The 25,663-nt window shown below is 51.0% G+C and overlaps 2 protein-coding genes across 3 annotated transcripts in view; one reads left to right on the forward strand and one right to left on the reverse strand.

Moving 5' to 3' along the window:
• Nucleotides 1-3,566, reverse strand: part of bcl2l13 (BCL2 like 13) — a 52,127-nt gene extending 48,561 nt beyond the window's left edge. The window contains exon 1 of one of the 2 annotated variants that reach the window (XM_072485354.1): nucleotides 3,482-3,566. The gene's annotated coding sequence lies outside the window, so the exon portion shown is untranslated. Of the gene's footprint in view, nucleotides 1-3,462 lie in introns of both variants that reach the window. The other variant, XM_072485353.1, reaches the window with a different exon arrangement.
• Nucleotides 3,567-4,116: 550 nt separating this feature from the next.
• Nucleotides 4,117-25,663, forward strand: part of LOC140396577 (V-type proton ATPase subunit E 1-like) — a 44,492-nt gene continuing 22,945 nt past the window's right edge. Inside the window, exons 1-2 of the mRNA XM_072485355.1 lie at nucleotides 4,117-4,319; nucleotides 14,265-14,330. Coding sequence (XP_072341456.1) covers nucleotides 4,287-4,319; nucleotides 14,265-14,330 — 99 coding nt within the window. The 5' untranslated portion in view covers nucleotides 4,117-4,286. The remainder of the gene's footprint in view (nucleotides 4,320-14,264; nucleotides 14,331-25,663) is intronic.

The raw sequence follows: 25,663 nt of genomic DNA on the forward strand, positions 1-25,663 counted from the left end.
CCCCTTACTCCCCACCCCAGAACAGACATAACCCCTCATACACCCCGACCCCCGGGACAGACATTACTGCCTCCCCCTGAACGAACTGTACCCCTACCCCCCCTCCCCGGGACAAACTGCGCCCCCTCCCCCAGGACAAGCTGTACCCCCTCCTCCCCCGGGACAAACTGTACCCCCTCCTCCCCCCGAGCAAAACTGAACCCCCATCTCCCCGGGCAAATCTGTACCCCCTCCTCCCACCCCGGGCAAAACTGTACCCCCTCCTCCCCCCAGGACAAACTGTACCCCCTCCTCCCCCCGGGACAAACTGCACCCCCTCCTCCCCCCGGGGCAAACTGTACCCGCTCCCCCCCCCCGGGCAAAACTGTGCTCCTTCCTCCCCCCGGGACAAACTGTACCCCCGCCTGACCCCAGGACAAACTGTAACCCCTCCTCCCCCCGGGACAAACTGTACCCCCTCCTCCCCCCGGGACAAACTGTACATCCCTCCTCCCCCCGGGACAAACTGTACCCCCTCCTCCCCCTGGGACAAACTGTACCGCCTCCTCCCCCCCGGGACAAACTGTACCCCCTCCTCCCCCCGGGACAAACTGTACCCCCTCCTCCCCCCGGGACAAACTGTACCCCCTCCTCCCCCCCGGGACAAACTGTACCCCCTCCTCCCCCCGGGCAAAACTGTACCCCCACCTGCCCCCGGGACAAACTGTACCCCCGCCTGCCCCGGGACAAACTGTACCCCCACCTGCCCCCGGGACAAACTGTACCCCCTCCTCCCCCCGGGACAAACTGCACCCCCCTAACCCCCTTACTCCCCACCCCAGAACAGACTTAACCCCTCATACACCCCGACCCCCGGGACAGACTTTACTGCCTCCCCCTGAACGAACGGTACCCCTACCGCCCCCCCCCCCTCACCGGGACAAACTGCGCCCCCTCCCCCAGGACAAGCTGTACCCCCTCCCCCCCGGGACAAACTGTACCCCCTCTTCCCCCCGGGCAAAACTGAACCCCCATCTCCCCGGGCAAATCTGTAACCCCTCCTCCCACCCCGGGCAAAACTGTACCCCCTACTCCCCCCAGGACAAACTGTACCCCCTCCTCCCCCCGGGACAAACTGCACCCCCCGCCTGCCCCCGGGACAAACTGCACCCCCGCCTCCCCCTGGGACAAACTGCACCCCCTCCTCCCCCCGGGACAAACTGTACCCGCTCCTCCCCCCCCGGGCAAAACTGTGCCCCCTCCTCCCCCCGGGACAAACTGCACCCCCTCCTCCCCCCGGGACAAACTGTACCCCCTCCTCCCCCCGGGACAAACTGTACCCCCTCTTCCCCCGGGGACAAACTGTACCCCTCCTCCCCCATGGGACAAACTGTGCCCCCTCCTCCCCCCGGGACAAACTGTACCCCCGCCTGACCCCAGGACAAACTGCACCCCCTCCTCCCCCCGGGACAAACTGTACCCCCTCCTCCCCCCGGGACAAACTGTACATCCCTCCTCCCCCCGGGACAAACTGTACCCCCTCCTCCCCCCTGGGACAAACTGTACCCCCTCCTCCCCCCCGGGACAGACTGTACCCCCTCCTCCCCCCGGGACAAACTGTACCCCCGCCTGCCCCCGGGACAAACTGCACCTCTCTTCCCCCCACCCCCCGTTCATACTGCAACCCCTCTCACCCCCCCCGGACAAACTGCAACCCCTCTCCCCCCCCCACTGGACAAACTGCAACCCCTCTCCCTCCCCCCCCGGACAAACTGCACCCCCTACCCAGCCCCCCCGGGACAAACTGCACCCCCCTGCCCAGCCCCCCCGGGACAAACTGCACCCCCCTACCCAGCCCCCCCGGGACAAACTGCACCCCCCTACCCAGCCCCCCCCCCCAGACAAACTGCACCCCCTACCCAGCCCCCCCGGGACAAACTGAACCCCCCTACCCAGCACCCCCAGGACAAACTGCACACCCCTACCCAGCACCCCCCCTGGGACAAACTGCACCCCCCTACCCAGCCCCCCCCCCCGGGACAAACTTCACCCCCTACGCAGCCCCCCCCGGGACAAACTGCATCCCCCTAACCAGCCCCCCCCGGGACAAACTGCATCCCCCCAACCAGCCCCCCCCCCCGGGGCAAACTACACCCCCCTACCCAGCCCCCCCCCCAGGACAAACTGCACCCCCCTACCCAGCCCCCCCCCCCGGGACAAACTGCACCCCCCTACCCAACCCCGCCCCCCCGGGACAAACTGCACCCCCCTACCCAGCCCCCCCCCGGGACAAACTGCACCCCCCTACCCAGCCCCCCCCCCCGGGACAAACTGCACCCCCCTACCCAGCCCCCCCGGACAAACTGCACCCCCCTACCCAGCCCCCCGGGACAAACTGCACCCCCTACCCAGCCCCCCGGGACAAACTGCACCCCCTACCCAGCCCCCCAGGACAAACTGCACCCCCCTACCCAGCCCCCCCCCCCGGGACAAACTGCACCCCCCTACCCAGCCCCCCCGGGACAAACTGCAACCCCCCCCGGGACAAACTGCACCCCCCTACCCAGCCCCCCGGGACAAACTGCACCCCCCTACCCAGCCCCCCGGGACAAACTGCACCCACCAACCCAGTCCCCCCGGGACAAACTGCACCCACCAACCCAGTCCCCCCGGGACAAACTGCACCCACCAACCCAGTCCCCCCGGGACAACCTGCACCCCCCCGGGACAAACTGTACCCCCCCCCGGGACAAACTGCACCCCCCCCCCGGGACAAACTGCACCCCCCCCCCGGGACAAACTGCACCCCCCCCCCGGGACAAACTGCACCCCCCCCCCGGGACAAACTGCACCCCCCCCCCGGGACAAACTGCACCCCCCCCGGGACAAACTGCACCCCCCCCCGGGACAAACTGCACCCCCCCCCCCGGGACAAACTGCACCCCCCCCGGGACAAACTGCACCCCCCCCGGGACAAACTGCACCCCCCCCCGGGACAAACTGCACCCCCCCCCCCGGGACAAACTGCACCCCCCCCCCCCGGGACAAACTGCACCCCCCCCCGGGACAAACTGCACCCCCCCCCGGGACAAACTGCACCCCCCCCCGGGACAAACTGCACCCCCCCCCGGGACAAACTGCACCCCCCCTACCCAGCCCCCCGGGACAAACTGCTCCCCCCCCTACCCAGCCCCCCGGGACAAACTGCTCCCCCCCCCTACACAAAGTGCACCCCCGGGGGGGAGGAACTGTGTCCCCCGCTCCCTGCCCCTGGGGGGGGGGAGGGGGTGGGGAGAGGGACTCTGCCCCCGAGCGGGGTACCTGAGGGGGGTACCTGGGGGGGAGGAGGAGGGGGGGGGGGGAAAGAGGGGGGGGAGGAGGGGGGGAGAGGGGGAGGGAGGGGGTACCTGAAATGGGGGGGGTGGGGAGAAGGACTCTGCCCCCGGGCGGGGTACCTGAGGGGGGGGGGGGGGGGGGGGGTACCTGAAATTGGGGGGGGTACCTGGGGAGGAGGCGCCGCTCTGCCGCCCGAGCACAAGTTGGTGATTTAGCCGCGCGCCATCTTGCGGGGCAGCGAGGCCCCGCCCCCAGGTGGTGTCAAAGGTTACAGCGTCGGTTTAAAAAACAAACACCAGCTGCTTGCCCAAAATGTCATCAGAAAAATAAAATTAATAAAATTAATAAAATAACCGAGAAAGCCCGAAAACCAGCGTCCACCAGCTGGAAATTAACCCAGAAAACCGTGGGGTTAAAGGTCAAATACATAAAAATAAATTGCAGTTGGCAGACGTTGTGAAAAATCGTTCGACTCGAATCTTTATTTCCAAAACCAATGAAACCATAAACCATCCTCCCTGAGGAGAGGAAACGTGTTTTTGGAAACCTTTGTGAGGAGAATGGACTGATCTCCCATCATGCAGTGGGTCAGGCTCCTGCGCGCACGCGCGCGGGCGGTTCGGTTCATGTTTTGAATTCAGTCACAGATGAGAGCCGCGCACAGCGCCTGCGCGGCGCGCGCACACACACACACACACACACACACAGCGCCTGCGCGACGCGCGCACACCCACAACCCCGCGGCACAAACAGAGCGCATGCGCCGTACTTGCCCCGCCCCCCCAGCTGCATCAGGTGACCTCCTCCAGCCTCAGGGTTTTGGTGCCGTCAGCTGAGCCTCGGCCTTTGTCCCGAGAGCAGCGCCTGCCCGCCCCGCCCGTCCGAGCCCCCAGGCCGGCCCCCGCAACGAGTCCGCCTCCAGCACTGAGGCCCCCGGTTTCCTCCATCCGACACATCAAACCTCGGCCACAATGGCGCTGAGCGATGCCGATGTTCAGAAGCAGGTGAGTGAGGGGAGGTGGAGGGACGGTTGAGGGTGGAGGTTGAGGGGGAGGGTGGAGGTTGAGGGACAGAGTGAGGGTGGAGGTTGAGGGACAGAGTGAGGGGGGAGGTTGAGGGACAGAGTGAGGGGGGAGGTTGAGGGACAGAGTGAGGGGGGAGGTTGAGGGACAGAGTGAGGGGGGAGGTTGAGGGACAGAGTGAGGGGGAGGTTGAGGGACAGAGTGAGGGGGAGGTTGAGGGACAGAGTGAGGGGGGAGGTTGAGGGACAGAGTGAGGGGGGAGGTTGAGGGACAGAGTGAGGGGGGAGGTTGAGGGACAGAGTGAGGGGGGAGGTTGAGGGACAGAGTGAGGGGGGAGGTTGAGGGACAGTGAGGGGGGAGGTTGAGGGACAGAGTGAGGGGGGAGGTTGAGGGACAGAGTGAGGGGGGAGGTTGAGGGACAGAGTGAGGGGGGAGGTTGAGGGACAGAGTGAGGGGGGAGGTTGAGGGACAGAGTGAGGGGGAGGTTGAGGGACAGAGTGAGGGGGGAGGTTGAGGGACAGAGTGAGGGGGAGGTGGAGGTTGAGGGACAGCGTGATGGGAGGGTGGAGGTTGAGGGACAGCGTGAGGGGGAGGGTGGAGGTTGAGGGACAGGGGGAGGGTGGAGGTTGAGGGACAGGGGGAGGGTGGAGGTTGAGGGACAGGGGGAGGGTGGAGGTTGAGGGACAGGGGGAGGGTGGAGGTTGAGGGACAGGGGGAGGGTGGAGGTTGAGGGGCAGGGGCAGAGTGAGGGGGTGGTTGAGGGGCAGAGTGAGGTGGAGGGGTGAGGGACAGTGGCAGAGTGAAGGGGTGGACGGTGAGGAGTTGAAGGAGTGAAGGACAGTGAGGGAGGGGGAGGGGGGGGGGTGGGAAGAGTTTGGGTGATGGGCTAATGACATGAGCACCGGGTGCATGAGGGGTTCAAGCCTACAGCACAGGGTTAGGGAGCGATAACGTTCAGATATTCCTGGGCCTCGTCTGTTTACTGCATTTTAAACAGTTTAGTTCCCATTTTCTTTTCACCGTGTGATGGAAAATGGACTTCCACTTTCTGTCTGCACATTATTACTCAGTTTCAGCAATTTTGCAAGCATATACATTGTTAAACAACTGTCCATTCATGTCTATTGATGTGCAGCAAACGTCCATCGAAGATTCTGTTGGAACATTGCCTTGTGTCAGTGTAACATACAGCCTGTATGGAATAAACTCCACATTTCACTAACACTTGTCCAGATGTGAATTTCCGTCCTGCACTTTGTGGGGGAATGTTAACCTAGTACATTGAAATGGATGGAAGATTAAAAAAAACAAATATTGACAATCTTAGAATTGCATCTGAACCGACAACGAGCTAGCAAGTTGGGTAAACCTATTAAACCAATTCCTTGAATCATTGTTCATTTTAATTCAGTTTGGTCAATTTTCAAGCTTTTAGAATAGGGAAATAAAGAACAAAGAAATGTACAGCACAGGAACAGGCCCTTCGGCCCTCCAAGACCATGCTGCCCGACTAAACTACAATCTTCTACACTTCCTGGGTCTGTATCCCTCTATTCTTATCCTATTCATGTATTTGTCAAGATGCCCCTTAAATGTAACTATCGTCCCTGCTTCCACCACCACCTCCGGTAGCGAGTTCCAGGCACCCACTACCCTCTGCGTAAAAAAACTTGCCTCGTACATCTACTCTAAACCTTGCCCCTCTCACCTTAAACCTATGCCCCCTAGTAATTGACCCCTCTACCCTGGGGAAAAGCCTCTGACTATCCACTCTGTCTATGCCCCTCATAATTTTGTATACCTCAGTCAGGTCTCCCCTCAACCTCCTTCGTTCCAGTGAGAACAAACCGAGTTTATTCAACCGCTCCTCATAGCTAATGCCCTCCATACCAGGCAACATTCTGGTAAATCTCTTCTGCACCCTCTCTAAAGCCTCCACATCCTTCTGGTAGTGTGGCGACCAGAATTGAACACTATACTCCAAGTGTGGCCTAACTAAGGTTCTATACAGCTGCAACATGACTTGCCAATTCTTATACTCAATGTCCCGGCCAATGAAGGCAAGCATGCCGTATGCCTTCTTGACTACCTTCTCCACCTATGTTGCACCTTTCAATGACCTGTGGACCTGTACTCCTAGATCTCTTTGACTTTCAATACTCTTGAGGGTTCTACCATTCACTGTATATTCCCTACCTGCATTAGACCTTCCAAAATGCATGTTTTGAAGCAGGCATGTATTTCGATGAACATTTTGTTTTGCATGTGTTCACACTTTTTAACTAGTCTTCCTTGCTCTGTTTTGACTTTAGCCAGATAAGAGTTGTCAGTAAGCAAAACTGTACTTTGCTGTTGGAATCCAGTTTGAGCTGGTTGGACCTGGTTGGAAGGAGTTCTGGTCTTGTCTGTTCCAGTGGGGGAGGCAGAGTTACTTGTGCTAGGTCCCAGGTTTCACATTTCTTAGAGGAGTCTGTTTACCTGAAGGGAGGATGAAAGCGGATGTCATTAGAAATTAATCTCTTTATAAAGTTATGAGAATAGTCATACATTATTATTGCTGATCTTGAACCATTTTTGTCTGAGAGAAGCTTTCGAGTCCATCCCACAATTCCGCAATTGGAATAGATTCAGTTGTGCCAAGTAGGGGGAGGTTGTGATAGTGGTATTATTGCTTGACTAGTAATCCGGATGCTATCGCTTGACTAGTAATGCTCTGGGGACCCAGGTTTGAATCTCAGCAAGGCAGATGAAGAATTAAAAAAGTAATGAAACCATAGTTGATTGACATAAATCACATCTGGTTGACTGATGTCCTTTAGGGGAGGAAACCTGTCATCCTTACTTGGTCTGGCCCAGCCTACATGTTACTCCACAAGTAACTCTGCCTCCCACAACGGCTAACATCTGGGGCCTTGTGCTTGTCCAGCGACAGCCTGACATAGTCATGCTCACTGAATCATACCTTTACAGATCTTTTTTTCTGAAAGATTTTTTTTTTTAAATTCCAATTAAGGGGCAATTTAGCTTGGCCAATTCATCTAAACTGCGCATATTTGGGTTGTGGCGGGGTGAGACCCACGCAGATACTGGACGAATGTGCAAACTCCACACGGACAGAGACCCGGGTCTGGGATCGAACCCGGGTCCTTGGCGCCGTGAGGCAGCAGTTCTAACCACTGCCGCCCTTATCTTTTATAGATCATGTCCCAGACACCACTATCACCATTCCTGGGTATGCCATGCATTGCCAGCAGGACAGATCCAGCAGAGGTGGTGGCACAGTGGTATGCAGTTGGGAGGGAGTTCCTTGGGACTCCTGAACATTGACTCTGGACCCCATGAAATCTCGTGGCATCCGGTCAAACATGGGTAAGGAAACCTCCTGCTCATTACTATGTACTGTCCACCATTAGCTGATGCATCAGTACTCCTCCATGTTGAACATCACTTGGAGGAAGCACTGAGGGTGGCATAGGTGCAGAATGTACTCCACAGACAGGGGACTTTAATGTGCCACCACAGACCGAGTTAGCTGGGTCCCAAGGACATAGTTGAGAGACTGGGACTGCAGCAGGTGGTGAGCGAACCAACAAGAGGGGAAAGCATACTTGACCTCATTCTCACCAACCTGTCTGCTACAGATCCTTCTGTCCATGACAGTATAGGTAGAAGTGACCACCACACAGTCCTTGTTGAGGCGATGCCCCGTCTTCCATTGAGGATACCCTCCATCGTATTGTGTGGCACTACCACTGTGCTAAATGGGGTAGACTTCGAACAGATCTAGCAGTTCAAAGCTGGGCATCCATGAGGCGCTGTGGTCCATTAGCAGCAGCAGAATTGTATTCAACCACAATCTGTAGTCTCACGGGCCAGCATGTCCCCCCCCCCCCCCAACCCCCCACTCTACCATTACCAACAAGCCAGGGGATCACCCTGGTTCAATGAATAATTCAGGAGGGTATGCCAGGAGCAACACCAGGAATATGTAAAACTGAGGTGTGAACCTGGTGAAGCTACAGGACTACTTGTGTGCCAAACCGCATAAGCAGCAAATAATAGACAAGGCCATGCAATTTGTTAGGATCCGGACTGGAACCCAACTATTTTCAATTTGCAAAACTGAGGAAATGTTACTGCACCACAAGAGATAACTCTGACCAATTGTTAAAACAAACTTTAATTTAAAAACAGAATTAACCACAACAGCAACAAAGAAATAGGTTTACAGTTAACAGTTGCAACAGTTCTCGTAGAAGAGAGAACCTTAACTAACTTCCTAAACCTGTCACTATGTTCCAATTAAGCAACCCAATATATTTCGACTACCACTCATGAATAAATTTAACAACCTAATTTCTACTTGCTTTTCAATCTTTGGAGAGAGAACCTTTCAGGACCAAAACTGAAACACCTCTGTTCAGATGGGAGTTCTGGGACCAACTGTCTTTTCAGACAAACCTGGCTTCTCATATTAGCTGCATCATCTGTATCCAGAGCAAAAGGCATTATTTTGTCTCGTCTTGCAAAATGTCCCTTGACTTTTTATGTCAGGAACAAACACTATACTCCTAAATTATCCACCTCCGGGGTCCTTCAAACCTAAACAATATTCCATTAGCTAGCTATCTGTAAACAAGTAAATGTTTCTCGATCTATTAGCAGGACTCTTCACCTACAAATCAATGATTACCTCACTTTTATAACACCTTAATCACCACCCTAGCAGTCATTCTGTAAACATCTTATCCTAATGTTCAATAATGGGGGCAGCACGGTAACACAGTGATTACCACAGTTGCTTCACAGCTCCAGGGTCCCAGGTTCGATTCCTGGCTTGGATCACTGTGCGGAGTCTGTACATTCTCCCGTGTCTGCGTGGATTTCCTCTGGGTGCTCCTGTTTCCCCTCTCAGTCCAAAGATGTGCAGGTTAGGTGGATTGGCCATTCTAAATTGCCCTTTGTGTCCAAAAAGGTTGTGTGGGGCTACGGGGATAAAGGGGATGGGGTCGAGGCGTGGGGCTTAATTAGGGTGCTCTTCCCAAGGGCCAGTGCAGACTCGATGGGCCGAATGGCCTCCTGCACTGTAAATTCTATGATTCCATAATATGGGCAGCACGGTAGCATTGTGGATAGCACAATTGCTTCACAGCTCCAGGGTCCTAGGTTTGATTCCGGCTTGGGTCACTCTCTGTGCGGAGTCTGCACACCCTCCCCGTGTGTGCGTGGGTTTCCTCCGGGTGCTCCGGTTTCCTCCCACAGTCCAAAGATGTGCAGGTTAGGTGGATTGGCCATGCTAAATTGCCCATAGTGTCCAAAATTGCCCTTAGTGTTGGGTGGGGTTACTGGGTTATGGGGATAGGGTGGAGGTGTTGACCTTGGGTAGGGTGCTCTTTCCAAGAGCCGGTGCAGACTCGATGGGCGGAATGGCCTGCACTGTAAATTCTATGATAATCTATGATTAATCTAGGACAAGGGTTCGGCACAACATCGTGGGCTGAAGGGCCTGTTCTGTGCTGTATTTTTCTATGTTCTAACATTGCTGCAAAAAATATATAATGACTTTCTTTCATTCTTCACAAATCCCACAACCAACGGATCAGACCTAAGCTCTGCAGTCCTGCCACATCCAGCCGTGAATAGTGGTGGCGGCTTAAAATAACTTGAGGTGGTTCCTCAAATATCCCCATCCTCCATGATGAAGGGGCCCAGCACACCTGTGCAAAAGACCAGGCTGATGATCCATCTCGTTCTCCGGAGGTCCCCAGCGTCGCAGATGTCAGGCTTCAGCCAATTTGATTCCCTCCATGTTAAATCAAGAAATGGCTGAAGGCACTGGATACTGCAAAAACTTTGGGCCCTGACCATGTTCCAGGACTAGTGCTGCAGACTTGTGCTCTAGAGATCATTGTGCCTCTAGCCAAGCTGTGTGAGTACAATTACAACACTGCCATCTACCCGACAATGTGGAAAATTGCCCCGCTGTGTCCTGTACACACAAACCAAGAAAAATCCGAACTGTCTAATTACTGCCCTATCAATCTACTCTATCATCAGTAAAGTGAAGGAAGAAGTCATTCAACAGCAGCCCTTACTCAACAATAACCTGCTCAGGGATGCTCAGTTTGGGATCCATGGTTCAAATGTGGACAAAAGAGCTGAAAGCCAGAGATAAGAGTGGCTGCTCTTGCCGTCAAGGCAGCATTTGACCAAATGTGGCAGCAAGGAGCTCGCGAAAAAGTGGAGGCAATTGGAATAGGGGGGGAGGGGGGGGGTCATACCTGGCACAAAGAAAGGTGGTTGTGGTGATTGAAGGTCAATTATCTCCATTCCAGGGCATCACTGCAGGAATTTTTAGGGTGGTATCAGGAGGGTAATGGAATAGTATCCATCTACCAGGGTGAATGCAGTTCTAAAAACACAAAGTTCACCACCATCCAGGACAAAATAGCCGGCTTGATTGCTCCCCTTCTGCAAACATTCAATCCCTCCACCGCCGACACAGTGGCAGTATGTACCATCTACAAGATGCAGTGTAGTAACTTGCCAAGGCTGTTCAGGCAGCATCCTCCAAACCCACGACCACTGCTATCTGGAAGGTCAAGAGCAGATATCTGGGAACCCACCACCTGGACATTGCCCTCCAAGTCACTCACCATCCTGACTTGAAATTTTATCGCTGCTCCTTTACTGTCGCTGGGTGGGAATTCTGGAACTTCCTCCCTAACAGCACGATGGCTGTACCTACACCTCAATGACTGCAGCGGTTAAAGGAGGCAGCTCACCACCACATTCGAAGGGCAACTAAGGATGGCAATAAATGCAGGTCTAGTCAGTGATATTAATTGTAAAAATGTTTTTGATTTCGTTTTCCATCAAGAGCATGCCGTAAAGACATGGGGAAACAATTTGCAGGTTAGACTGTAAAGTACTGTGTTGGTTTGAAACCCTAGAGTAGAAAGGGTTGGGTTGTGGGGATGGGCTGGAGGTGTGAGCCGGTGCAGACTCGGATGGGCCGAATGGCCTCCTGCACTAAATCCTGTGAAATCTATCTATACTATCGAAGGAGGCTATTCAACCCATTGTCTCTGTGCCAGCTCTTTGGTAGAACCAGCCATTATTCCCACACTCTATTTTTGCAATACCCCTGTATTCTTTCCCCTCCCAAATATTTGTCCAATTCTCTTTTGAACGTCAGTGTTGAATTTGCTTCCATCATTCTTTCCAATTCCAAATTCTATTTTATAAACTAAAGGAATTGCCATTCACCATAAAAGATGTCATGGAATCCCTACAGTGCTGAAGGAGGCCATTCGGCCCATAACGTCCGCATAGTGACAGCAGCTGTGCAATTTTGAAAGGGTGACAATGGGGTCATTATAGCTATTACGTGCGATGAATGTAAGAAATTGTTATCTTGTATGTTATATCTGCAGTAATGTTATTAAAATCCAGGGTTAAGGTATATATCTGTTGCAGTAATATTACTAAACAATTTAGGTTAAGGTACCCTCTCTCTGTTTTCTAAAGCTGTAATTAAAGTATCGTAGAAGGTGACGTAATCATTCATTCCAACCACTTCCTTGGTTACAGATAATGGGCTAATGGAACATTGTTTTCATTTTGGATGGTTCCTGGGAGTATAGGTAATTTGAGGATTGCATTTAGTACAGGTAATTTGAGGATTGCATTTAGTACTAGCTAAGCAGGTCATGGAACTTAGTGGTAATGGGCGGAACCATGTCTGCCTGTTGTTCTGCAGTCTGTTGTAGGATTTTACGTTGAAGAGCAATTTTGCCAAATGCTGTTGGGTTGAGTTACTGAATGTGCTCTTGTAAGGAACTTTCTCCAGAAGTCTCTACACAGCTAAGCAAATAAACCTGTTTTGTTCACTTTATTTCTAAGTGACATTTGAATTGTATTGGGTTGCCTAATTGAAATTAGTGTCAGGTGTAGATAGGATGTTCAAGTTTGTTTTGCTTTTGTTTGAGGACTGTTTAACTGATAATTGTAAAACTATTTATTTTATGTTAATGTGGTTAACTCTGTTTAAAGTTTGTTTTCACATAAAAGATACCCATTGGTCAGAGACATTACTCCTGGGGTGAATTATCCTTTCCTCACAGTTTTACAAACTAAAATTTAAAAAAATTGGGGATTCTCATCCGGTATCCAAACACGAAGGAAAAGGAGCAAAGCTGGGCAAATAATGTTTAGGTACAGAAATTGGCATTGATGTAATTGATAGATGAACATACACTGGGATACTGTTTATGTGCAGCCTAACTTCTGCGTGAGAGATTTTGTATTTAAATTCACTGTTGATGCTCCGATTCATAATTTTATTTCCTTGCTAATTTCATTCCCTGATCAGAGATATTGTTTTCCTGATGTAATTTGGTTCCATGAGTGCTATTTGTCTTCCACTTGTTCACCCAGAGGTCATTTTTATGTACCTGTATTGTGAGCTGTGATCAGAAATATCTATCTGGTCATGGGAGACCTCAGCCTTTCCCTTAGTGTCACACTGTGTACGTCCAGCAGGCTTAGCTTCGATCTTCCCTTGTTCTGCATGGTCTAGCTTCACACCCGATGAACATATTGACCCACTGTGGTAGACATTCTACATTTAGTGGTAAATAATCAGTAAACATGATGATTGCACTGAAGTTAATTTAATTGTGGCTACGATGCTGGTTGCAGTAGTCATGTTTAAATTTGGCATAATATCACTATTCCGAAGCATTTCCTTGGGTGCTGTGTTGTTTAATTTGGCAGCTTGACACCTTGGTGATTGAGAGATGCATTTCAACCCTACTGTATGAGCTGCTTGTGGGAAAACATCACTTGGTCGTTACTGACTTGCTGACAGCCAAATGTAGCTAAAACAAAAACAAATTCAGTTTTTAATTCCTTTTTGTTCTGTAGAATCCTTAAAGAACTTGTGGCTAAACAAAGTAATGCATATGGATTGGGAGACTCCCACGCGGGGAGGTCAATGGGACGGCGGGGGAAGCCAGGGTCAGCAGGCATCAGCTGACTTACGGGAGTGACATGGGGGAGGACGACTGCCTGGGAGGGTGGATGAGCAAGAGATAACATGAAGGGTTGGGGAAACTGGCATGTACGGGTGAGGGCCAGTGTACAAAGCTGTGTAAATATATCATTTTGCTATGTATATATCTTGCTCTGCGCGATTTCTTGGGTTGTGTTTTTTGTTACGAGGTGGGGGGGGGGGGGGGGGGGGGGTTATTGTTTGTAAGGGAGAAAAATTGTGTTAAAAAACTTTAATAAATATCTTTTTTTGTTTATAAAAAGAACTTGTGGCTAAATCTTAACTGAATTAGTTGATCTGATGCCAGTCATGATGCAGAGCGAGTAAAAGGTTCATATAAAAAGTAGTGAGTCTTGTTAAACATTCTAATTTATGCTCAAGATTCAGCATGAGAGATGGGCGTTTTTGACATTTTTAGAAAATTAATACATTTATAATTGTAAATATATTCCCTTATTGACAAGCTATTTCTGCAGTGCAGCATAAGCAGTTATCAAATTCACATGCCAAAGGTCCTTGGTTCCATACCAGACAGAAACTTAAGTACTGCTCACCCATCTATAATATGATCAGTACGTTTGTCTTTCGGTTCATAATTGAGCTGTGGCCTGATGATCACCCACCACCTTCAAAATCAATCAACTAGCAGTGCACAGTATATTGCAATAAACTGGAACTTGGTGAGATAGCTTCTTGATTAAAGGGTAAAGACACCCTACTTGTGTGTGGCGGGGAGAGGAAGGTGAGAGATCTGTGTGAGAAGTGTCAATTGCCACTATATCACGGAAAATGTGTGGCGAGAAAAGTCATGATAATAGTACGACTGTAGAGGTGAGATTTACAATTGTGTGTTCTCTATTTTTGTTCCATAGATCAAACATATGATGGCCTTCATTGAGCAGGAGGCCAATGAAAAAGCAGAAGAAATAGATGCAAAGGTGAGGTTTTACTTTATTTTGTCATTTTTGTGAGAAACCTATATTTTTCCAGCCTAATATTTATGTACACCATCAGCTTTACAGTATTATAATTCTGCATTATGTATAATTTACTAAAGCAGCATCGATTGCAAATAAGGTCCATATAAATTCCATGTAGGGATTGAAGAAATAGTTTGCAGTCTCTTTCCCCCTTTAAAGATGAGTAACTTATCAAAAACTGCATGATCCAGTTTGTTTTTTGTTTCCCCTGCACACATGTATTTATCCAAAAAATATTATCTATATTTTATCCAAAAAATGTTTCTTGCCCTGAAAACTTATTACTGTGCCATTAATTCTGAGAAAAGTCACATTCAAGTCCGTCACTGCCTTCACTGATCCTATGTAACAAAATCAGTAAGGGTAGTAAGTTTATTTTTTGGTTGATTCTAAGCATTCTCTGGACCACTGGGAGCTCTTCCGGGGCAGGTGTGACCTATATAAGAAGGACGGGTTGCATCTAAACTGGAGAGGCATAAATATCCTGGACGCAAGGTTTGTTAGTGTCACACGGGAGGGTTTAAACTAGTATGGCAGGGGGGTGGGCACGGGAGCAATAGGTCAGAAGGTGAGAGCATTGAGGGAGAACTAGGGAATAGGGACAGTTCTGAGGCAGAGCAGAAGGGAGAAGTTGCTGAACACAGCGGGTCTGGTGGCCTGAAGTGCATATGTTTTAATGCAAGAAGTATTACGGGTAAGGCAGATGAACTTAGAGCTTGGATTAGTACTTCTTGTTGCCATTACAAAGACCTGGTTGAGGGAAGGGCAGGATTGGCAGCTAAACGTTCCAGAATTTAGACGTTTCAGGCGAGATAGAGGGGGATGTAAAAGGGGTGGCGGAGTTGCGCTAATGGTTAGGGAGAATATCACAGCTGTACTGCGAGAGGACACCTCAGAGGGCAGTGAGGCTATATGGGTAGAGATCAGGAATAAGAAGGGTGCAGTCACAATGTTGGGGGTTTACTACAGGCCTCCCAACAGCCAGCGGGAGATAGAGGAGCAGATAGGTAGACAGATTTTGGAAAAGAGTAAAAACAACAGGGTTGTGGTGATGGGAGACTTCAACTTCCCCAATATTGACTGGGACTCACTTAGTGCCAGGGGCTTAGACGGGGCGGAGTTTGTAAGGAGCATCCAGGAGGGCTTCTGAAAACAATATGTAGACAGTCCAACTAGGGAAGGGGCGGTACTGGACCTGGTATTGGGGAATGAGCCCGGCCAGGTGGTAGATGTTTCAGTAGGGGAGCATTTCAGGAACAGTGACCACAATTCAGTAAGTTTTAAAGTGCTGGTGGACAAGGATAAGAGTGGTCCTAGGATGAATGTGCTAAATTGGGGGAAGGCTAATTATAACAATATTAGGCGGGAACTGAAGAACATAGATTGGGGGCGGATGTTTGAGGGCAAATCAACATCTGACATGTGGGAAGCTTTCAAGTGTCAGTTGAAAGGAATTCAGGACCGGCATGTTCCTATGAGGAAGAAGGATAAATACGGCAATTTTCGGGAACCTTGGATAACGAGAGATATTGTAGGCCTCGTCAAAAAAAAAAGGAGGCATTTGTCAGGGCTAAAAGGCTGGGAACAGACTAAGCCTGCGTGGAATATAAGGAAAGTAGGAAGGAACTTAAGCAAGGAGTCAGGAGGGCTAGAAGGGGTCACGAAAAGTCATTGGCAAATAGGGTTAAGGAAAATCCCAAGGCTTTTTACACGTACATAAAAAGCAAGAGGGTAGCCAGGGAAAGGGTTGGCCCACTGAAGGATAGGCAAGGGAATCTATGTGTGGAGCCAGAGGAAATGGGCGAGGTACTAAATGAATACTTTGCATCAGTATTCACCAAAGAGAAGAAATTGGTAGATGTTGAGTCTGGAGAAGGGTGTGTAGATAGCCTGGGACACATTGAGATCCAAAAAGACGAGGGGCGTCATTCTCCGACCCCCCCCCCCGCCGGGTTGAAGAATCGCCGGGGGCTGCCGTGAATCCCGCCCCTGCAGGTTCCCGAAGTCTCCGGCACCGGATATTCGGCGGGGGCGGGAATCGGGCTGCGCCGGTTGGCGGGCCCCCCCCCGCTCGATTCTCCGGCCCGGATGGGCCGAAGTCCTGCCGATAAATTGCCTGTCCCGCCGGCGTGGATTAAACCACCTTTTGCACGGCGGGACAAGGCGGCGTGGGTGGGCTCCGGGGTCCTGGGGGGGGTGCGGGGCGATCTGGCCCCGGGGGGTGCTCCCACGGTGGCCTGGCCCGCGATCGGGGCCCACCGATCCGCGGGTGGGCCTGTGCCGTGGGGGCACTCTTTCCCTTCCGCCTCCGCCACGGTCTCCACCATGGCGGAGGCGGAAGAGACTCCCTCCACTGCGCATGCGTGGGAAACTGTCAGCGGCCGCTGACACTCCCGCGCATGCGCTGCCTGGAGATGTCATTTCCGTGCCAGCTGGCGGGGCAACAAAGGCCGTTTCCGCCTGCTGGCGGGGCGGAAATTCCTCCGGCGTCGGCCTAGCCCCTCAATGTTGGGGCTCGGCCCCCAAAGATGCGGAGCATTCCGGCGCAATGCCCGTCTGATTGGCGCCAATCGGCGGGCATCGCGCCGTTTCGGGAGAATTTCGCCCGAGGTGTTGGGTGTCTTAAAAAATATTACGGTAGATAAGTCCCCAGAGCCTGATGGGATCTACCCCAGAATACTGAAGGAGGCTGGAGAGGAAATTGCTGAGGCCTTGACAGAAATCTTTGGATCCTCACTGTCTTCAGGTGATGTCCCGGAGGACTGGAGAATAGCCAATGTTGTTCCTCTGTTTAAGAAGGGTAGCAAGGACTTCCGGGTGCGGCGATGACCAGCTGAGTCGCACGTTTCGGCAGCTCCCGGTGAAACGGACTTTTGGGCTCTTGATAGGAGCCCCAACGGCAATTTTGACGGCTAAAAACACTGTGCGGTAAACCAGAAGGGAATCCCCCCTGGATACGGATGGAAAAAGGAGGAGAAAGTGGCCGGATTGCAGTGGATCCTTTAGAACAGCGGCAAAGAAGGCAAGCAAAAACCAAGATGGCGTCGGAAGGTGGCAGTTTAACATGGGGCCCTGAACAACAAGAGTTCTTGAAATGCTGTGTGGAAGAGCTCAAAAAGGAAATTAAGAAAGAGCTGTTGGCCCCGATACTACAGGCGATCGAAGGGCTAAAGGAGGAACAAAAGACCCAGGAGCGGGAGCTTCGGGTCGTGAAGGCAAAGGCAGCCGAGAATGAGGACGACATACAGGGCCTGGTGGTGAAGACGGAGACGCATGAGGCACATCAGAAACGATGTGTGGAAAGGTTGGAGGCACTGGAGAACAACGCAAGGAGGAACAACCTGAGGATTCTTGGTCTTCCTGAAGGTGTGGAGGGAGCGGACGTCGGGGCATATGTGAGCACGATGCTGCACTCGTTAATGGGAGCGGAGGCCCCGGCGGGTCCGTTGGAGGTGGAGGGAGCATACCGAGTGATGGCGCGAGGGCCGAGAGCAGGAGAAATTCCCAGAGCCATAGTGGTGAGATTCCTCCGTTTTAAGGATAGAGAAATGGTCCTTAGATGGGCAAAGAAAACTCGGAGCAGTAAATGGGAGAACGCGGTGATCCGCGTTTATCAAGACTGGAGTGCGGAGGTGGCGAGAAGGAGGGCGAGCTTTAATCGGGCCAAGGCGGTGCTTCACAAAAAGAAGATAAAATTTGGAATGCTGCAACCGGCAAGACTGTGGGTCACATATCGAGGGAGGCACCACTACTTTGAGACGGCGGATGAAGCGTGGACTTTTATTGTGGAAGAAAAACTGGAATGAGCGGGTTATTAAAAAGAACGTTTGAACAGAGTGGTGGGGCGAATGTGGGGGGCAAAGAGGGGGGGTTAAAAAGGGGGGAAAGAGGAGTTTTATGTACTAATCCTGCGATGTGGTAACCTTTCTCTCTCCCACAGGTGGTGATGGGGGGAGGAGGGGAGGTGGAGGAGATGGGGCGTTGGCCATTGGGGTTGGGGCCAAGGGAGAAGCGCGGACTTGGTTCCCGCGCTATGATAATCATGGCGGGAATAGAGAAGCAGGAAGGAGAGGGCGTCGCAAGGTGCGAGCCGAGGTCACGGGGGGAAGCCGAGGTCGGCCAGAGTTTGCTGACTTCTGGGAGCAACATGGGGGGAGTAATTACGCTAGCGGGGGATCTAGCGGGGGGGGGGTAGGAGGGGGGAATTACTGGGTTGCTGCTGCTGGGGAGAGGGGGGAGCTGGTATGGGAGGGGATGGGCGGGGGGGCACCGCCTGGGGGAGATACAGCTGCGTGGGAACCGGGTGAGGAGCTGGAAAAAGGTGGTGGCTAATCGACAAGGGGGGTTGGGGGGGGGGTAGGAAGCCCCCCAACCCGGCTGATCACGTGGAACGTGAGAGGGCTGAACGGGCCGATAAAGAGGGCACGGGTACTCGCACACCTTAAGAAACTTAAGGCAGATGTGGTTATGTTACAGGAAACGCACCTGAAACTGATAAACCAGGTTAGGCTACGCAAAGGATGGGTGGGGCAGGTGTTCCATTCGGGGCTAGATGCGAAAAACAGGGGGGTGGCTATATTAGTGGGGAAGCGGGTAATGTTCGAGGCAAAGACTATAGTGGCGGATAACGGGGGCAGATGCGTGATGGTGAGTGGCAAATTACAGGGGGAGGCGGTGGTCTTGGTAAACGTATATGCCCCGAACTGGGATGATGCCAATTTTATGAGGCGGATGCTAGGACGCATTCCGGACCTAGAGATGGGAAAGCTGATAATGGGGGGAGATTTTAATACGGTGTTGGAACCAGGGCTGGATAGGTCGAAGTCCAGGACTGGAAGGAGGCCGGCAGCAGCCAAGGTACTTAAAGATTTTATGGAGCAGATGGGAGGTGTAGACCCGTGGAGATTTAGCAGACCTAGGAGTAAGGAGTTCTCGTTTTTCTCCTATGTCCATAAAGTCTACTCGCGAATAGACTTTTTTGTGCTGGGAAGGGCGTTGATCCCGAAGGTGAGGGGAACGGAGTATACGGCTATAGCCATTTCGGATCACGCTCCACACTGGGTAGACTTGGAGATAGGGGAGGAAACAGGAGGGCGCCCACCCTGGAGAATGGACATGGGACTAATGGCAGATGAGGGTGTGTGTCTAAGGGTGAGGGGGTGCATTGAAAAGTACTTGGAACTCAATGATAATGGGGAGGTCCAGGTGGGAGTGGTCTGGGAGGCGTTGAAGGCGGTGGTTAGAGGGGAGCTGATATCAATAAGGGCACATAAAGGGAAGCAGGAGAGTAAGGAACGGGAGCGGTTGCTGCAAGTACTTTTGAGGGTGGACAGACAATATGCGGAAGCACCGGAGGAGGGACTGTACAGGGAAAGGCAAAGGCTACATGTAGAATTTGACTTGCTGACTACGGGCACTGCAGAGGCACAATGGAGGAAGGCACAGGGTGTACAGTACGAATATGGGGAGAAGGCGAGCAGGTTGCTGGCACACCAATTGAGAAAAAAGGGGAGCAGCGAGGGAAATAGGGGGAGTGAGGGATGAGGAAGGAGAGATGGAGCGGGGAGCGGAGAGAGTGAATGGAGTGTTCAAGACATTTTATAAAAAATTATATGAAGCTCAACCCCCGGATGGGAGGGAGAGAATGATGGGCTTCTTGGATCGGCTGGAATTTCCCAAGGTGGAAGAGCAGGAAAGGGTGGGACTGGGAGCACAGATCGAGGTAGAAGAAGTGGTGAAAGGAATTAGGAGCACGCAGGCGGGAAAGGCCCCGGGACCGGATGGATTCCCAGTCGAATTCTATAGAAAATATGTGGACTTGCTCGCCCCGGTATTGACGAGGACCTTTAATGAGGCAAAGGAAAGGGGATAACTGCCCCCGACTATGTCTGAAGCAACGATATCGCTTCTCTTAAAGAAGGAAAAGGACCCGCTACAATGCGGGTCCTATAGGCCTATTTCCCTAGATCCTGGCCAAGGTAATGGCAATGAGAATAGAGGAATGTGTCCCGGGGGTGGTCCACGAGGATCAAACTGGGTTTGTGAAGGGGAGACAGCTGAACACGAATATACGGAGGCTGTTAGGGGTAATGATGATGGCCCCACCAGAGGGGGAAACTGAGATAGTAGTGGCGATGGATGCAGAGAAAGCATTTGATAGAGTGGAGTGGGATTATTTGTGGGAGGTGTTGAGGAGATTTGGTTTTGGAGAGGGGTATGTTAGATGGGTGCAGCTGTTGTATAGGGCCCCAATGGCGAGCGTGGTCACGAATGGACGGGGATCTGCATATTTTCGGCTCCATAGAGGGACAAGGCAGGGATGCCCTCTGTCCCCATTATTGTTTGCACTGGCGATTGAGCCCCTGGCGATAGCGTTGAGGGGTTCCAAGAAGTGGAGGGGAGTACTTAGAGGAGGAGAAGAACACCGGGTATCTTTGTATGCGGACGATTTGCTACTATACGTGGCAGACCCGGCGGAGGGGATGCCAGAAATAATGCGGATACTTGGGGAGTTTGGGGATTTTTCAGGGTATAAATTGGACATGGGGAAAAGTGAGTTGTTTGTGGTGCATCCAGGGGAGCAGAGTAGAGAAATAGAGGACCTACCGTTGAGGAAGGTAACAAGGGACTTTCGTTACCTGGGGATCCAGATAGCCAAGAATTGGGGCACATTGCATAGATTAAATTTAACGCGGTTGGTGGAACAAATGGAGGAGGATTTCAAGAGATGGGATATGGTATCCCTGTCACTGGCAGGGAGGGTGCAGGCGGTTAAGATGGTGGTCCTCCCGAGATTCCTTTTTGTGTTTCAGTGCCTCCCGGTGGTGATCACGAAGGCTTTTTTTAAAAGGATTGAAAAGAGCATCATGGGTTTTGTGTGGGCCGGGAAGACCCCGAGAGTGAGGAAGGGATTCTTACCTTGCGAGGCAACAGGTGAGGGAATTCCCGCAGCTCCCGACACAAGAGGTGCAGGACAGAGTGATCTCAAAGACATGGGTGGGGGATGGTAAGGTGTCAGATATATATAGGGAAATGAGGGACGAAGGGGAGACTATGGTAGATGAACTAAAAGGGAAATGGGAAGAAGAGCTGGGGGAGGAGATCGAGGAGGGGCTGTGGGCAGATGCCCTGAGCAGGGTAAACTCGTCGTCCTCGTGTGCCAGGCTAAGCCTGATTCAGTTTAAGGTATTACACAGGGCGCATATGACTGGAGCACGGCTCAGTAAATTTTTTGGGGTGGAGGATAGGTGTGCGAGGTGCTCGAGAAGCCCAGCGAATCATACCCATATGTTTTGGTCATGCCCGACACTACAGGGGTTTTGGATGGGGGTGACAAAGGTGCTTTCAAAAGTAGTAGGGGTCCGGGTCGAACCAAGCTGGGGGTTGGCTATATTTGGGGTTGCACAAGAGCCGGGAGTGCAGGAGGCGAGAGAGGCCGATGTTTTGGCCTTTACGTCCCTAGTAGCCCGGCACAGGATATTGCTAATGTGGAAAGAAGCCAAGCCCCCGGGGGTGGAGACCTGGATAAATGACATGGCGGGGTTTATAAAGCTAGAGCGGATTAAGTTCGTCCTAAGGGGGTCGGCTCAAGGGTTCACCAGGTGGTGGCAACCGTTCGTCGAATACCTCGCAGAAAGATAGATGGAATGGAAAAAAGAAGGTAGCAGCAGCAGCCCAGGATCGGGGGGAAGGGGGGGAGGAGGAACCAGAAGGACTCTCAGGGTTGTTAATATATACTGTATAATATGTATAGGTCGTTGCTACAGATAATTATATATTGGACTGTTAAATTATATTTTTGGAGAGTGTTACTTGTGATAAGGCAGTTGCCAATTAGGGTTAGTTTTCATTTTTGTTATTTATTATTGATTCATTCATTTTTTGTTTATAAAATAGGTCATTGTTATTTGTGTTATAATATTGTGTAAAGGATGCACAATGTACTGTGTTGGTTGACCAAAAATTTTCAATAAAATATTTACAAAAAAAAAAAAAAGAAGGGTAGCAAGGATAATCCAGGGAACTACAGGCCGGTGAGCCTTACTTCAGTGGTAGGGAAATTACTGGAGAGAATTCTTTGAGACAGGATCTACTCCCATTTGGAAGCAAATGGACGTATTAGTGCGAGGCAGCATGGTATTGTGAAAGGGAGGTCGTGTCTCACTAACTTGATAGAGTTTTTCGAGGAGGTCACTAAGATGATTGATGCAGGTAGGGCAGTGGATGTTGTCTATATGGACTTCAGTAAGGCCTTTGACAAGGTCCCTCATGGTAGACTAGTACAAAAGGTGAAGTCACACAGGATCAGGGGTGAGCTGGCAAGGTGGATACAGAACTGGCTAGGTCATAGAAGGCAGAGAGTAGCAATGGAAGGATGCTTTTCTAATTGGAGGGCTGTGACCAGTGGTTTTCCACAGGGATCAGTGCTGGGACCTTTGCTGTTTGTAGTATATATAAATGATTTGGAGGAAAATGTAACTGGTCTGATTAGTAAGTTTGCAGACGACACAAAGGTTGGTGGAATTGCGAATAGCGATGAGGACTGTCAGAGGATACAGCAGGATTTAGATTGTTTGGAGACTTGGGTGGAGAGATGGCAGATGGAGTTTAATCTGGACAAATGTGAGGTAATGCATTTTGGAAGGTCTAATGCAGGTAGGGAATATACAGTGAATGGTAGAACCCTCAAGAGTATTGAAAGTCAAAGAGATCTAGGAGTACAGGTCCACAGGTCACTGAAAGGGGCAACACAGGTGGAGAAGGTAGTCAAGAAGCATACGGCATGCTTGCCTTCATTGGCCGGGGCATTGAGTATAAGAATTGGCAAGTCATGTTGCAGCTGTATAGAACCTTAGTTAGGCCACGCTTGGAGTATAGTGTTCAATTCTGGTCGCCACACTACCAGAAGGATGTGGAGGCTTTAGAGAGGGTGCAGAAGAGATTTACCAGAATGTTGCCTGGTATGGAGGGCATTAGCTATGAGGAGCGGTTGAATAAACTTGGTTTGTTCTCACTGGAACGAAGGAGGTTGAGGAGCGACCTGATAGAGGTCTACAAAATTGAGGGGCATAGACAGAGTGGATAGTCAGAGGCTTTTCCCCGGGGTAGAGGGGTCAATTACTAGGGGGCATAGGTTTAAGGTGAGGGGCAAGGTTTAGAGTAGATGTACGAGGCAGGTTTTTTACACAGAGGGTAGTGGGTGCCTGGAACCCGCTACCGGAGGAGGTGGTGGAAGCAGGGACGATAGTGACATTTAAGGGGCATCTTGACAAATACATGAATAGGATGGGAATAGAGGGATACGGACCCAGGAAGTGTAGAAGATTGTAGTTTAGTCGGGCAGCATGGTCGGCACGGGCTTGGAGGGCCGAAGGGCCTGTTCCTGTGCTGTACTTTACTTTGTTCTTTGTTTGTTCTAAACACTGCAATGAGTGTGGTAGATGCTGTCTTACCAAATGGCTCCAAATTGTTTCTCATCTGTTCCTCATTCTGTGCTCAAAACCTGAAAACTGCATTGAAGAATGAGAACTGTACCGACAAAGCTTCAGAAACAGCATTTAGAAGATTATCCAAATAGCAACCAGGGAATGTACACCCAGATCTACACAGAATGGAAGATTGTACAATATCATTGTTCTGTTGCTTCTTGGTAGTGCATCACTAAGCAACTGATCATTGCACAGTAATACATTTTGCCGTATAGTGACTGTGCCTCTGATCTAGTAATCCAGCAAGCATAAATTCAAATCCTACCGTCACTTTGAGAAATTGTAATCTTTTTTTTATTAAAAGGGGATAATTACCATTGTTGACTCTTAAAGACAATCTGAAAAGGCCCAACAAACCAGTTCCATTCAAGAAGGAAACCCCATCACCGTCACACAGTAACTTTCAGAGGAGCAGGAAATGCTGGCATTACCAGTGGTGCCAACGTCTGGAAAATAATGTAAATTGTGTCATTAGCAAGCTATATATAGAGGAGCCAACTATGGAACAGGCCATCCTAGACTGGGTACCGTTCAATGAGGACGGAATCATTGGCTATCTAGTTGTGCGAGACCTCTTGGGGGTGAGTGATCTTTGGAGAGTGACGCAGTTGATTCTGAGACTCGGGTCCTGAATCTTAATAAAATAAACTACAGTAATATGAGGTGTGAGTTGGCTTTGATCGAATGAAATGAAAATCGCTTATTGTCACAAGTAGGCATCAAATGAAGTTACTGTGAAAAGCCCCTAGTCGCCACATTCCGGCACCTGTTCGGGGAGGCTGGTATGGGAATTGAACCGTGCTGCTGGCCTGCCTTGGTCTGCTTTCAAAGCCAGCGATTTAGCCCTGTGCTAAACAGCCCCAATGTTACTGAAAGGAATGACCATGATAGCAATGTAAAACATTCAAGGAGCGCATGGAGAACCAAAGATGGCCAATCCATGGTTTACAAGGAAAATTAGAGATGGTATTCAATCCAAGGAGGGAGCATTCACACTGGCAAAGAAAAGCGCCAAGTCTTGAGGATTGGGAGCAGTTTAGAATTCAGCAAAGGGGTGGTCGGCACGGTGGTGCAGTGGTTAGCACTGCTGCCTCACGGCGCTGAGGACCAGGTTTTGACCCCAGCCCCAGGTCACTGTCTGTGTGGAGTTTCCACATTCTCCCAGAGTCTGCATGGGCCTCACCCCACAACCTAAAGATGTGCAGGCTAGGTGGATTGGCCACGCTAAATTGCCCCTCAATTGAACAAAAAAATGAATGGGGTATTTTAAATTTAAAAAAAAAAAAAAACAATTTAAAGGATTGATTTAAGAAGGGGAAAATAGAGTACAAGAGTAAGCTTGCAGGGAACATAAAAAACAACTGTAAAAGTTTCTATAGGTATGTGAAGAGAAAAAGATTGGTGAAGACAAATGTAGGTCCTTTATAGCCCGAAACAGGGGAATGTATAATAGGGGACAAAGAAATGACTGAGCAACTAAAACATACTTTGGTTCTGTCTTCACAAATGAGGACACAAATCAGATAACAGAAATGTTGGTGAATGCAGGGTTTAATGAGGGGGAGGAAATGAAAGAGATCAGTATTCGTAGAGAAATTGTGTTGGGGAAGTTGATAGGATTGAAGGCTGATAAATCCCCAGGGCCTGATAATCTACATCCCTGATTACTTAAGGAAGTGGCTCTAGAAATAGTGGGTGAATTGAGTGCAGTTTTGGTCTCCCTATCTGAGGAAGGATGCTCTTGCACTCGAGGGAGTGTAGTGAAGGTTTGCCAGATTAATTCTTGGGTTGGTGTGACTGACG

The sequence above is a fragment of the Scyliorhinus torazame genome, chromosome 19 (genome assembly GCF_047496885.1).
Source record: "Scyliorhinus torazame isolate Kashiwa2021f chromosome 19, sScyTor2.1, whole genome shotgun sequence".
Taxonomy (NCBI): Eukaryota; Metazoa; Chordata; class Chondrichthyes; order Carcharhiniformes; family Scyliorhinidae; genus Scyliorhinus; species Scyliorhinus torazame.